Source organism: Myotis daubentonii, chromosome 8 (assembly GCF_963259705.1).
Source record: "Myotis daubentonii chromosome 8, mMyoDau2.1, whole genome shotgun sequence".
Classification (NCBI taxonomy): Eukaryota; Metazoa; Chordata; class Mammalia; order Chiroptera; family Vespertilionidae; genus Myotis; species Myotis daubentonii.
The window spans coordinates 2,970,959-2,984,692 of NC_081847.1; the positions used below are offsets into that span (position 1 = coordinate 2,970,959).

General features: G+C 63.3%; 1 protein-coding gene across 4 annotated transcripts in view; it reads left to right on the forward strand.

The window, feature by feature from the left end:
* Positions 1-473: 473 nt before the first annotated feature.
* Positions 474-13,734, forward strand: part of KCNQ2 (potassium voltage-gated channel subfamily Q member 2) — a 54,192-nt gene continuing 40,931 nt past the window's right edge. For 2 of the 4 annotated variants that reach the window (XM_059705050.1, XM_059705052.1), the window contains exon 1: positions 475-1,364. In XM_059705050.1, the coding sequence (XP_059561033.1) occupies positions 1,069-1,364 (296 nt within the window). In that variant the 5' untranslated portion in view covers positions 475-1,068. Of the gene's footprint in view, positions 1,365-13,734 lie in introns of all 4 variants that reach the window. The other 2 variants (XM_059705049.1, XM_059705051.1) reach the window with 2 other exon arrangements.

Sequence of the window (13,734 nt, forward strand, 5' to 3'; positions counted from 1 at the left end):
GCGGAGGTGGGGTCAGGAGTGCGGCCCCTGGGACCTGCCCTTGTGCACAGTCCAACACCAACACTTTGGATGACTCACAAATTAGCCCTGTGCCTGAGGGGCCATTGTTTTCTGTCAAATTAAAAAGAAAAAACAGGCCACATGGCTACTAGCTTTGGAGGCCAAAGGGTAGGGCTAGAGCTGTTTTTGAGCCAAGTTACCAGTTGGACAGCGACCACTTCTGAACAGGCCTTTCACGTAGTAGACCCCGCGGTGCTGGGCCAGTGTGGGAAGAGGCGGAGGTGGTCCCGAGAGCCCCCGGGCCCTGCGTGCGGCTCTGGCCCGGGCCTGGGCTCCGGCTCCGGCCGCCCCCGCTGCCCCCGGCGGAGTCCTCGCCCCTTCGGCCCGGCGCAGCCTCAGGCCCCCTCCAGGTCTGCAGACAAAGCCCAGGCCTCCAGGGGCGAGTCTCTCCGCCCACCTGATCGCTGTGCCCACGGCCCGGCCTCCGTGGTGGGGAGCCGCGCTCCCGGCTCTTCTGCCAGGGCCCCGCCTCTGCGCCCAGGTCAGGTCGCCTCTTAGGAACCCTCCCGGCCTAGACGCTCCGGGCACGGGCGAGGGCCAGCGTGGGGTGGGGGTGGGGTCAGGCCGGTCCACCCGAAAGCCACCCCGCCCCGCTTGGAGGTGCCGGGACCGCTCGGGCGTGTGCTCGCCTGGTCCTGTCCGCCTCAGAGGAGGCCAAGGGCAGGTTCTTTCGTCCGCGCGGCCGCGGCGGCGGGAGCGGGAGCGGGAAGGGGCTGGCCGGAGGCACAGAGCCCGGCCTCCTCTCGGTTCCCGCCTCCCCCGCGGCCCGCACGGCTTCGCAGGGGTTAACGGGGGCGGGGCAAGGCGGAGGGCGGAGCGAGGTGGCCGCCCGTCTCCCCTCCTCCCCCGCCCCGCGAGGCCCGGGCCGGCTGGAGCGCGGAGCCGCTGCCGCCGCCGCCCCCGCCGCCCCTGCCATGCGGCTCGCGCGCCGGGGGCCTGGGCTCGGGGCGCCCCCAGCGTGCCGCCCCCGCTGAGTCCGCGCCCCTTCCGCCGGGCGCCGCCGGCACCATGGTGCAGAAGTCGCGCAACGGCGGCGTGTACCCCGGCCAGAGCGGGGAGAAGAAGCTCAAGGTGGGCTTCGTGGGGCTGGACCCCGGCGCGCCCGACAGCACCCGGGATGGCGCCCTGCTCATCGCCGGCTCCGAGGCCCCCAAGCGCGGCAGCATCCTCAGCAAGCCGCGCGCGGGAGGCGCGGGCGCCGGGAAGCCCCCGAAGCGCAACGCCTTCTACCGCAAGCTGCAGAATTTCCTGTACAACGTGCTGGAGCGGCCGCGCGGCTGGGCCTTCATCTACCACGCCTACGTGTGAGTGTCCGGCCTCCGCGCCCCGCCGGGAGCTTGGGACCGAGCCGGGACCGCGTCCCCGGGCAGAAGCGCAGGGCGCAGACTGGAGAGATTTTTGGAGAGATCAGGCCGGAAGGAGTTCTGGGGTGCGGGGTTCAGATCAGAGTGGGGGCGCCTGTCCCCCGCCCTCTCCCGCCTCCCCCCTGCGGCTTGGCTGGGTCGCCTCAGCCCCTCCCCTGCGGGATGGGGTTTGTGTAGCCACAGCCACCCCTCCTTGGCCCTAGAGAGGCCCCTCCCCACGGCCATTGCACCAAACAAAGGGCCTGCGGGGAGGGAGGGTGGCGCTGCCCGTCTTGCCTCTGGATCTGGACTCCTGGGGGTCCCCCTAAGCTGGGCTCCCCCAAGGAAAGGGATGATGGGGGAAGGGCTGGCCTACCTTCCCCAGCCCCCCCAAGCAACTCACTCCATCTGGGGAGAGCTTCTGGGTTGCTGAAATGGGGAGGGGTCCTAACATGACTCCCCTCCCCCAACCCGAAGCTCAGGGAAGTTGAGTCCTGACCCTGGTGCTTGGAGCTGGCCCTGACCCTGCCTGCATCCCTGGATCCCCCCCCTCCCCCCTCCCCTATCCCCCTCCCCCACAGCCCCCTCCCGCACAGCCCTGAGGCCTCTCAGCGCCTTGGAGCAGAGCAGCCCGGCTGCAGAGCAGCCCGGCTGCGAGCTGATTGGGAGGAGCAGGGGTGTGCCTGACGCCCCCTGCTCATCCCAGGCTCTGACCCTCCTTGGCAAAGTGGACACCCAGGTGGAGAGGGGCTGCTGCCGGGGCCTGCCAGCCCTGACCGGAGAAGGGTGGTTGGTTCCCAGGCCTGGTGTTCAGGGAGCTCCTGGCCCCGGGTCAGGGCCAGTGGCCTCTGGCTGGCCTCTGTGCACATGAGTGTCGTGGGTGGTGTCTGAGAGTGCGTGTGCCTGTGTCCTCCGTGCACGGGCTCTGGGAGTGCAGGCACTCTCCCATCCCAGCCAGGCCGGCCGCTCGGCCATTTTGTGTGCGAAGCGTTTTTGGATGGGAGTGAGGGGCAGATTCTGGGAAACTGCCTCCCCCTGGCCTGATGCCCACCTGGATGAGAGGGGTGTGTGCTTGTGAGTGTGACCCACTGAGTGTGACCAGGGACCTGGGCCCATGTGTCTGGACAGACCCTCCATGGGAGGGGGCGGTGGCCCTGGGAGGGAAATGCCAGGCTGCTTGTGGGGAGGGTGTCCTGGGGGGACGCTGTCCCCAGCCCCGGCACCCAGCCGCCCTGGGAATCGCACGAGGCATGGGGTCCTGCATGGTGAGCATTAGCCCCAGGGCCCCCAGATGGCTCTGTTCTTCCGGGCGGGCTGCTCAGATGTGCTCTTCGGCCTCGGAAGGCCCGGTGTCTGCTTACCAAGGACCCTCCCCATCTGGCTGGGGCCCAGGGGCCTCTGGGTGGGACAGGCTGTGGTCATCCAGGTCCTGGCCCGAGGTGACCTCCGGTACATACACAGCCCATCCCCACAGCCCAGCCGGTGCTGGAGGGTTTGCCATGCTTTGGGCACAGATGCCCCTGGCTGGCAGCTTTTCCTGGGGGTCCCCTCCGGGTGGCCTCTCCCTGCTTGGGCCTGAAGTGGGCAGCTCTGTGCCAACTGCCTCCTGAGAGCGGCCATGTTCAGAATGAGAGCAGGGTGTGTGGGGACCCTGGGCCGGCTCTGTTCTGTTTTCTCTCTGGGCAGCCCTGAATCAGGGCATGGGGCCAGCAGCGTGGGGGGCGTCGTGGCATTAGCCCTCACTGCCAAGGCAGCCCTGCCCTGCAGCCTCTCAGGCCTCCTCGGCCCCTCTATCGAGGGCACGAGCTCCCCGTCGCCCCCAGCTCACCAGTGGGGGCTCAGACTCATGGAAAGGCAGCTCAGTGGTAGGCGATTTCTCTTGGGGAGTGGGATAGGCAGGAGGGATCTGCAGCTGCTGTTGGTTTAGGCGCTTAAGTCTAGTCTTTGCAGGCCTCAGTGATTCTATCAGTAAAGTGGGCACAGAGGGTCTGGTGGAGATGACTCCCAGGGCTGGTGCAGTGGGCTCTCCCCACTATGACAGGGCCATCCTGCTGTTGTGACTCGTTGCCTGCCATCCTGTCCCCAGGTGTGGAATTCTCCACTCTCCCTGTGCCCAGCCACCCATGGATCCCAGCCCCACCCTGACACAGGAAGCCTTCAGTGCCCACTGACCCCCAGGGTGTGGCCGCCCGGTGCCCTGCTCCCTTGCCCAGCTTGGGCTGACAGCCTGACTCATGCTTTGGCTTGTGGATTCATTAATTAAATGAAGTGCAAGTTCCTCCTCCTCGCCGGTTCTGCGCGGGGGTTCTGCATTGGGCTTGGAAACTGGTGGAGGGTGGGGACACGGTGTGGGGCTGGCAGTCCTAGTGGAGACCCATCCTGGGCCTGGGGCAGCACTGAGCCCTTCTTGGTCACCCTTTAGCCTTTTGTCTTCGCGCCTGGTTTCTGGAAGATGGGGGTGTCCCAGTGGATCTCGGGGGACAGCTGTTGCCAGAGGTGGGAGGGAGGCGACTGCCCTGTGGCCTCTGGGCTTTGTGGGCCTCAGGCCAGGTCCCCCTCCCCTCCACCCCCTGCGAAAGGGCCTCTCTCTGCAGACATGCCTGGGCACAGAGCTGTGGCCATCCCTCTCCTGGCCTGTGAGCTTAGCCAGAGGCACTCGAGACAGGAGCTGTCCCTGAATTGCAGGGGGAGGAGGGGGGAGGGGTCGGGGGGGAGGGGTTGGAGACCCCAAGATGTGGGCCAGCCTTGGCAGAAATACCTGGGACCTCCCTGCCCGAGGCCCCAGAGGGTCCTTCCTGTGCTTGTGCTGGATGGAGAGTGGGCCCTGGGCAGGCGCCCCAGGGCACACATGTGCTCAGGGTGGAATTCTGGGAGGGCAGCTTGAGCGTTTCCACGGCTCCCTCAGTGCTGCCTCCCTCAGGTGTCGCCTCTCAGCAGTGACCCCTAGCAGTGACCCAACCCTTCCATGGGAGTCCGGCAGCCCTGTAAGTGCTCCTCCCCACGTCCACCCTCACACCACGGCCGGGACTCAGGCCCTGGGGGTCTGTGCACCTGAAGGTGGGGGATTCTCTATGTAAGAGGATTTTCAGGTACAGGGTCCAGAGTTTGCAGGGGTTTCTCAAAGGGGGTTCAGAGGATGTGCTTGGGAGAGGGCCTGTGGGGGTGGGGACTGCGGGCTCTGGGCCAGCCTGGCTGGGACCTTGTCTCCACTGATGCTCCCAGACCTCAACCCCGAGTTCCTCATCTGTAATGTGAGGGTAGCACAGTGCTGGGTGCGTGTGACAGCCGTGCAGCTCGTCACCATGACTGGCTCAGCAGGAGGGGCCCCGTCCTGAAGGGGGTGTGGAGGGCCCAGCAGACAAGGGCTGGCCTGGGCTGACAGCGTCCTCAGCCCCTGCCCCTCAGTCCAGCCTTGGCCAGTTCTCAGTCCCGGCAGCCTGAGTGAAAGTCTCACTGCCAGCAAGGGCCTGCTGCCTGATGCGCATGGGAAATAACACGGTGGCACTGGCTTTTGAAAAAAGAAAAAGTCTTTTACTGTGAGGTCTACAGGCAAGGAGACAGGAGGTGGTGCTCAAATCTGTCTCCCCACCCAGGGCTCCAGCCGGATTTGAGGGTTTCAGCACCGCGTCTTCCTGGACAGCGCACCTGCGCTTCTGAAAGGCTCAGGCCCTCGTGCTGTCCCAGCCTGAGGCTCTGTGGGGGCAGCCGGAGGGTCCACAGCGTTACTGTGAGGTGTCTGGGTGTGACTTGGGAGTGAGGTTCACAGGTGTGACTCATGACTGGTGTATCCAAGGTTCAAACTTGGGTTTTGGGTTTTGTTAGAAATAGGACAGGATCAGTTTGAGCCGGCTCTGTGGTTGCCAAGGGGTTCGGGGCTGCTGCTTAGACACGGGGGCGCCCTTGGACGTGAGGCCTGGGTCTGACTCTTGCCCAGGAGACTGGCTGCTTTCCTAAGGAGACTCGAGCTCTGTGCTGCCAGGCATTGGGAGATGCTCCTGCTCTGCTGATGGCAGACATTCTGGCATCCTGAGGCTCCACACATGGAAAACACCACTGTGGGCAGCTTGTACCCATGAACCCCTGGACCGTAAAAAACGCCACGTGGGCCCTGGGACACTGGGTTTCCACGAAGGCTGTGTCTGGCGCCCCTCCCCCTTTAGGCTAGTCATGTGCTGACCTAGCTCACTTGGGCCGCGAGGCTGAGCCCACTTTGGATGGGACTGTCCCAGGAGCGTGGGAGATGCCTGCCAGGAGGCTGGAGCTCAGCTGAGCTTTCTGACACCCATCTGCGGACGGCGCTGGCAGCCTCTCTCACGTGCCTCCTTCGTGGCAGCGCACAGGCATGGCTGGCAGAGGAAGCGCGCCTTCCTGTTATGACTGCGTGGCGCCTGTCTGGCCCTCCCTACAGAGCCCCAGCAGCGGTTTGGGTCCAAGGCAGAAAGAAGAGAAGCAGACCCAAGATTGTCCCTCAAGAACGCCACCATCCACGCTGAGGGAAGTTGCTGAGGAAACAGCGTGGTGCTGGGCCTGACTCAGGCCTGCCCTGCCCCTGGCCAGGCCCCCTCTCCCCTCTGAGCCCGACCTGGTGTCCACAGTCCCGCATCCCGCTGACCTGTTCGCTTGCTTCCCTGGCAGCTGGTACAGCAGTGAGCGTGCTCCTGGTGAGGGGGGAGTGTGCAGGAGAGAGCCAGTGCCAGAGAGATGACTGTTTCTAAAGCCTGGCATCACTCATGTGAAGTAAGAGAGTCAGAGCCGTTTATTTAGCACATGGGCTGGTCTGGTGTTGGGGATGGGGGTTGGGGAGTTTGTTATTTGAGGCTGAGACAGACCATGCTTTTTTGTTGTTAATCCTCAGCCGTGGATATCTTTCCATTGATTTTTAGAGAGAGTGGAAGGGACGGGGAGACAGAGAGAGAAACATCAACGTGAGAGAAACACGTCAATTGGTTGCCTCATGCACGTGCCCCAACTGGCACCGTGCCCTTGACAGGAATCAAGACCCTTCAGTGCTTGGGCTGATGCTCTAACCACTGAGCACGCTGACCAGTGCATAGACCATGCTTTTAATTCATCTGGAAGGAAATAGGGCTGAAGACCTTGAAGGTCTCAGTGCCCCTCAGATGGGCACTCCCTGGCCCTGCTCGGGCCTATTCCGGAGGCTCTGCTGGACCCAAGTGGGAGCTGTGAGGACAACTTTGCAGAAGAATAGGTGCCTCTAACATGATTTGCCTCAGGAAGTTTGTGTGGCTGTTTCTGCAGCCCATTCAGAGTTGTCTCACTGGAGTGCTGGGCTGGTCGGCATCGGGAGCCTGCTGCGGAGGGGGCGAAGGGCAGGGATGCAAGCCCCAGTGGAGGGGTTCCTCCTGTCAGCAGGTCTGAGCTCTGGTTAGGTGTGGGGTCAGTCACAGGGGGTCTTGGAAAGGTGTTTCCCGGCTCCCTATTCTATAGGGACTGGTGAGACGATGGGTGTTGGAGTTTGATGTGATTCCTCTCAGGTGCTTCACACACCTGCTGTCATTTAGCCCCAGACACTGAGCTGCGGGCCCAGGTGAGGTAAGGGGGGCAGCCAGAGTGCAGGCCTGGCAGGCACCGGGCTTCAGCGGCCCCAGCTTCCCCTGTGGCCCCCGCGTACAGGGAGGGGAGGCCCGCTAGGGGTGGTGACCTGCCTGCCCTCCAGGAGGCTGTGGCTTCTCTCCAGCCACTGGCTGCCCAGAGCCTCTGTCCCGCTGCCCAGCAGCAGGCGTTGCCAAAGGGAGGGGACGCTGGGGCAGGCAGGACCATGCCTTTTGTGGCAGCTCCTTGCAGAGGCTCTGATGGTCGGGCTGTGGCTGCTCCACTTGGGAGAAATGGGAGGGTGGGTGAGTCCCAGGCCGCCTGCCCCCAGTCTGAATTTCGTCTCCTGGATGTTGGATGGTGTTCCTTCTGGATCATTCTGCAGAGTGTAGGCCCCTCCCTCCCCCAGGTCCTGTCCACTCGGCTCCAGCCCTACCTGGCCCCTCCGTCTTCACTTAAGTAGACAGCTTAGAACTTAGAGTTTGCTTTCCTGTTTAGGTTTGGAAAGAGTACTTGAAGCTTCGTAGGAGGATGAGGCCATGTTCTCCTGGGAGCCCAGGTGTGGGGAAGTGGTGAATCGCTTCCAGAGCTGGTCCCTCGGCAGGGGGCAGGGGGTGTGGTGGTGGGAGGAGCCTGGGCAAGCACTTTGCCAGCTGGTGTCTGCGTCCTGTGTGCAGGGCACTGAGCTGGGCCCCTGGTGGACAGGTTGTCACGGGAGCCTGAATGGGTCCACAGGAGTTGAGAAGTTTGTTCACCCAGAGAGACCCAGCCTTCATGAGGACGCGGTGGCTCCCAGCCCAGTATGCTGAGGGAGAGGGCCGAGCCGGGCGCTGGTCGTGGTCCTGAACACGAGCTCGTGGCTGTCTCTCCTTTTGGGCAGCAGCCGGCCCTCGTGGAGTGGGGCTTGGCCCCACTGGTGCTGGGGAAGGGGCTGCTCATCTGGATCTCCTGCTTCCGACTCCAGATCCAGCCCTTTGTGCTCACAGGGCCTCTGCTCCCCAGAGAGCCTCCTCTCTGACGGGGCATTAATGAGCTGAGAGCTGAGCACCATCTGGGGAAGGAAGTTGGTGTCTGACCCAGGCAGCGGCAGCGGGCTGACAGTGCCACTCTGTCTGAGCAATGGGATGCCACGGCCTCTGAAACACTTGGTTATGGTTTATTACCTTTTCCGATTGCAAAAATGACAATAACCATCGTAGGAAATTGGAAAGATGCTGGAAAACGCAAGGAAGATTGCTCACCCTCCTGAGTTATTCTCAAGCATGTGGGCTTGGCTGTGCATTCCTTCCACAAGAAAGGACGCAGCTCTGGGGTCCTGTCTGTGCTGTGGTGTACAGCGACAGTGTCCTTGAAGAATCCCAATGGAGGCATCGCTGGTGCCTCCTTGTGCAGGCGACAAGGTCGCCCTGTCCCCAGCTCCCCTTTGTCCGGGGCCCCTGGTGGCTCAGGGGAGGAGACAGCAGCCGTGGTGCTGTCTGGAGGGTGGACGCTGAGTGATCACACATCTGGTGACCAACCGGGAAGTCGGGACCAAGGCTGGCCTGGGAGGGGCATGTTCAAATGAGGCCTGCGGCGGGGAAGTGCTCTCGCCGAGGCTGAGAGGACACTCACTAGAGACGTTTGTAGGGCACAGGTATGAGGGGGCAGCCTGAGAACTGATTGGAGGGTCTTTAGGATGAGTTTAGGGGAGACTGTCATGGGGGAGGCAGGCCTGGCTGTCCTGTCAGCCTGGGGGCTGAGACCAGTGTCCCCCTCCGCCTCCCTGGTCCTGCATGGTGCTTCCTGTGTGAGGCTGAGGGCCCAGCAGGGCGGGGACATGGGACCTGCAGGGGCAGGAGTCAGCCGTGGTGGCCCTCTGCTCAGGCCAGCTCCTCTGGCAGAGCAAGGACTTACAGGACCCCAAAGGTACCGCATTGGGGGTGGTGTGGCAGGGAGCTCAGGACGGGCAGGCCCAGGGGACACAGGCCAGGACTGGGCCCACAGAGTGAACTTGGGGGGTGGGGCTGAAGCTGACAGACACGGAGCTCAGTGCAAGCTGTGGAAGGAGACACTTCTGTGAGGGGAGCCCCCACAGCAGGAAGCCGCCCTCCTGTGGGGACATGGCAGTGTCACCCCTCGGGCTTCCCCAGCAGGTGTCTTTGGTCTGGTGGGAGGGATGGGGCCCTTGCCAGTAGGGGGCTGCCCATGGCTCTCCCCACCCAAGCCTGTCCTGTCACAGAGGGAAACTGAGGCACGGGTGGGGAGGGCATGGCCTGGGCAGACCAGAGCTTCCCGAAGGCTCGGACCTGCCAGCATGGCCTTGTCTCGCTTTTTCCTCTTCGTTTCTTTGCCTCCATTTTCTTTAGTTGTGTGAGATTCACTGAACACACAAGTAACCTTTCCAACCAAACAATTCCATGATGCTGAGCGTATTCTCTGGTTTCAAAATTTCCCCATCGCCCCATGAAAACACCAAGCCCGTCCGCCCGTGTCCCCTCCTCAGCCCTCGGGGACGACTGGCTGCCCTGGAGCCGCGCCGTCTGTTCCTCAGGTGGCAGCCGCCGTCTGTGATCCTTCCTGCTCGAGGCTGAGGGTGTTTGCCCACACGGAGGCCCCCACCTGTTCGTGTCCACCTGTGAGCCACTGTGACACCCCTGTTCCAGTGTCTGCGTATGCTGCCACTCCTCAGGAATGGGGCCTTTTTAATGAGTTGCATTTGCCCCATCGTGGGCTCCCTGGGGCGGGCAGTGCCCCCCAGACCCCGCCCTCCACCTTGCAGCCTGCTGTGCGTGGCCCTACAGTCTGAGTGGGGCTTGGGCTTTGGCTCTCAAGCTGGATCTGACCACGGCGAGGGCAGTTTCGGCCGCCCCTCGGCAGCATGTGGGGGCCGCCCCTGTGTGTGGGTTTTGCTGTGCACTTGGGGAGCCTGGGAGCAGAGCAGGTGAGGAGAGCAGTGGACCCCTGCTCAGAGGGGTCAGGACCCCCTGCCCCTGGAGAGTAAACTGGAAAGAGTTGGGTGCTGGGCAGCCTCTTGGGGAAGCTGATGTTGAAAAGGAACCCTGGGAGACAGGGGCAGCGGCTGTGATGGATGTGGGGCAGGAGAGTCCCAGGCAGCAGAGGAGTGTGCACAGGCGCGGGTGCGGGGGTGGGGGGTGGGGGAGCTGGCCCGCGAGGCTGAGAACAGCAGAGGGAGCGGGTGCTCTTCCTCTGGGCTCTGGCTGCCGTGGGCACCTGGAGAGATGGGACAGTCAGGGCCCCGGGTGGAGAAGAGCCGAGATGCGTGAGGTCTTGGGAGGGAGAGGGATGTGCACGGGGACCCCTGGTGGGGGTCGTTGTCTCTGTGGAGGTGGGGCTGGGAGGTGAGGAGACCCAGACGGGGTGGCTGCTGCCCGATGTGTGTGGGCAGGCAGGGGGTGGGCTCTGATGTGGTGGGGAGGCACTCAGGCGAGCCATTGTCCAGCCCTGTGGTCTGAGTTCGGACAGGTGACTAATAGGGAGCCAATCACCCAGGTGCAGCCACTGTCTCTGGGGGTCGCCTGGCAGGCCCTGGGGAAGCCGCCTTTGCTGCGTGCGGAGATGGCGGGTTCCTGCCAGGCCTGGCTGCCCGGGACAGCCCTCCACACAGGCCGCAGCTGCCGGGGCACTAGGCCTCTCCCGGAGGCCTGCTCTTCCTGGAGGAGGGTAGGACCCCGACCTCCACACCCCCTGTCCTGGAAAGAGCCCGTGGCCGAGGCTTGGGAGGGATGCTGGCCATCTTGGGTCCCCTGAGAGCACCTTCCTGCCCTGGTTTCGGGAGAGAAGGGCTGGATGAGGGGCCGGTGTGAAAAGGCTGTGGACGTGGACGGGCTGTCCAGCCAGCAGGGGAGGGGCTGCCAGTGGGGGTGGGGCACAGGCCAGCCAAGGCTGCTGGTGGAGGCTTCAAATGCTGAGACAGGAGCCGGATCCGAGGATCTGGGGCCTCTTAAGTCGTGGACTCCCTGGTCCGAGCCAGTTATTGAGCATGTGCTGTATACAGGGTCCCGGGCGCTTGCCTGCGTTTCCTCCCTACACCCTTAGGCCCAGGTGGGAGCCACCAGAACCTTCCACCCTCAGATTAGGTGTCGGGTTGGACAGGAGTGGCCTGGGGGCCACCGCTTGGTGAGCCTTGGCCCCAAGGGAATGGTCTGTGTGCACAATCTCCAGACTTGGCCCCCGCTCCCTCTGACCCTGGCGGGATCACAAAGTGATTTTTCACGCCTGGTTTCCACCCGGAGCAGCCGTCAGCAGCTGGGCTTTCCGTCACTCCGCAGATTGGAAGTGGCAGTGGGTCCTCGAGGCAGAGCAGTTTATTAGGGGCAAAATTAGATTCCAGGCTGAAGTGCTAGCCGAGGTCCTCCCAGACAAGGCGGGCGGGGTTCCCCAGGGAGCCTGGCCAACAGGCTGCAGCGGGACCTGCCTTGAGCTCACACTGGCTGCGATGATCACCTGGCCCAGTCCCTGGGCACTGGCTGGAAGGGACATCATTCTGGGAAGGGGTGTTTCTGCAGACCCCTCCAGCGGAAGGGGGGGCTCGACCCTGTAGGCCCCCCCCCCAGCTCTTCAGAGCGTCCTGTCCTCATCTGTGAAATGACAAAGAGCCCCTTCCAGCCTTTAGGGTTGTCATGTGCCTGGTGTTGCCACCAGTTCCAGCCTGTGGGGAGCTCGATGTTAGGGACCCCTCCCCATCCACCTCGTCAGCTCTGCCTCAGAGCAGCCTGCAGGGCCGGGGTAGGGGGGCTATGAAGTGACTTGCCTTCACCCTACCCCTGCTATTCACTTGTTAAATGTTTGTTTCATTAAGTATGTAAAATGAGATTAATAACCCAGCCATCTCTTGAGTCAGTCTTTGGGGGGAGTGAGGGAGTCTGGGCTGGGGACCCTAGGAGGGGAGATAGGGCTCCATCCACCTGCATGGAGGTACTGCCCTATTGCCCCCTACCCCCCAGTGGAGGGGGGAAATCAGCAAGGAGGCGGCATTGGCTTTGTCATGTTTTTGTTTTTTTTTAAAAATTCCTGCATTCAGATGGGGAGGGCAAGAGGAGACAGATGCAGAGGGGCGTTTCTCTGAAGGTAACGGGGGGGGGGGGTCCCCTCCTAAGCATGAGGGCAGGCAGAGGGCATGTGCACACACCTGCATGCAGACGTGCACCTGGGCCTGCAGGTGTGGCAGGGGCCGACCACCTTGTGGGCGTCCTCAGGCCTTGCCTTGGGCTCCTCTGGTTGGTGACTATGCTCTCCACCCTGGTGGCCCATCACCTCCCCCAGGCCCCTCCCTGCCCGTCTCTTCCTACACCAGCCTCCCAGCCCTCAGGACTCTGTGTCCCCCTGTTTCATAAGAGGGGTCCTGCCTCTGCTCAGTGCTCAGGCTGCACCTAGAAGCCCCCGATGTCTGGCTGAGGTGTCTCCTACTTCTGTGGGTCCTGGAGGATGGGGCCAGCCTCCCTTGTGGACGCTTGTGACTGGGTCAGCGCTCGTGATTCTGGGGGCCTCTCAGTTCAGGAGGCCGTTCTCCCACCGCCCAGGCGAGCGCTCAGCCTGAGGTCACTTCCCACACTGGCCACCCTGACTGCCTTCCATCTTGACCCCTGGAATCTGGACCAGCTGCTTGAGATGCTTGTCTCCTTGGCAACTGCTGCCAGGATGGACTCTCCACTTCGAATTCATTATCATAATTAGCTTCAGGCTGCGGGAAACCACCCTCCATCTCCCATCTTTTCTTTCCTGCAGCCTGGACATCACCAGGGCTCCCAGGGCTGGTCCAGGTGTTGGAGAGGCCGGACAGGGCTGGCCTCTAGGTGCGGGCAGGTAGGGCTGCTCACCTGCCATCTCTCTTGTCTCTGTGCGGGGGTTAGGGGGGAGAGGACCCAGATCCTCGTGAGCTGCCCTTGTCCTCCAGGACTGGAGGGGGCAGCGCTCTGGGCACACAGGGCTGCCTCGGGACACATGGAGTGCAGTGCTGCCCCTCGCCTCTCCCGAGGGCAGGAGCGGGAAGAGGGTGCTTTCTTTCTTTTTAAAATGTTTTTATTGATTTCAGAGAGGAAGGGAGAGGGAGAGAAGTAAAGAAGCATCAATGATGAGAGAGAATCATTGATCACTGCCTCCTGCACACCCCCCACTGGGGATCGAGCCCATAACCCGGACATGTGCCCTGACTGGGAATCGAGCCGTGACCTCCTGGTTCATAAGTCATGCTCAACCCCTGAGCCACACTGGCTGGGCGAGGGGTGCCTTCTGACCCACAGCTCCCAGCTCCCGGAGCCCGGGGTGCGGGAGCTGGGAAAGGTCTGCGGGAACGGGCGGGAACACCGCCTGCTCGCATCCGGAGCGGGTGGGAGACGCGGGCTCGGCCCACGTGAGCCCTGGAACCGCAGGGCCGCATTGGCTACCACGCCCTCACCCCGCAGGAGGGTGAGCCTCCTGCCTGAGACCGGTCGCCCGGGGCTGGGCCTCAGTGGAGTGTCCCTGTCACTGAGGATGCTGTGCCCAGAGCCCATTGTCCTCTCAGGGCCTGCTCCCTCCTCTAAGTTCCCTCCGGCCGGGGCGCCCGTGTGCGGGGTGGGGTGGTGGCGGGCCACCAAGGTGCTCGCTGATAGGAAGAGGCTGGACATAATGTCCTTTCTCTGCTGTCCAGCGCTTGGCAGCGGGCGGGGGCCGGGGGGCGGGAGGGGGGTGCAGTCTGTAGGAGCCCAGGCCTGTCTGTAGGATCAGGCCTGTGGGCCTGGCTTGTGGGGATCTGTCGTCTTTGGGGAGGTGACAGGGAGACGCGTGAAGCCCCCTGTCT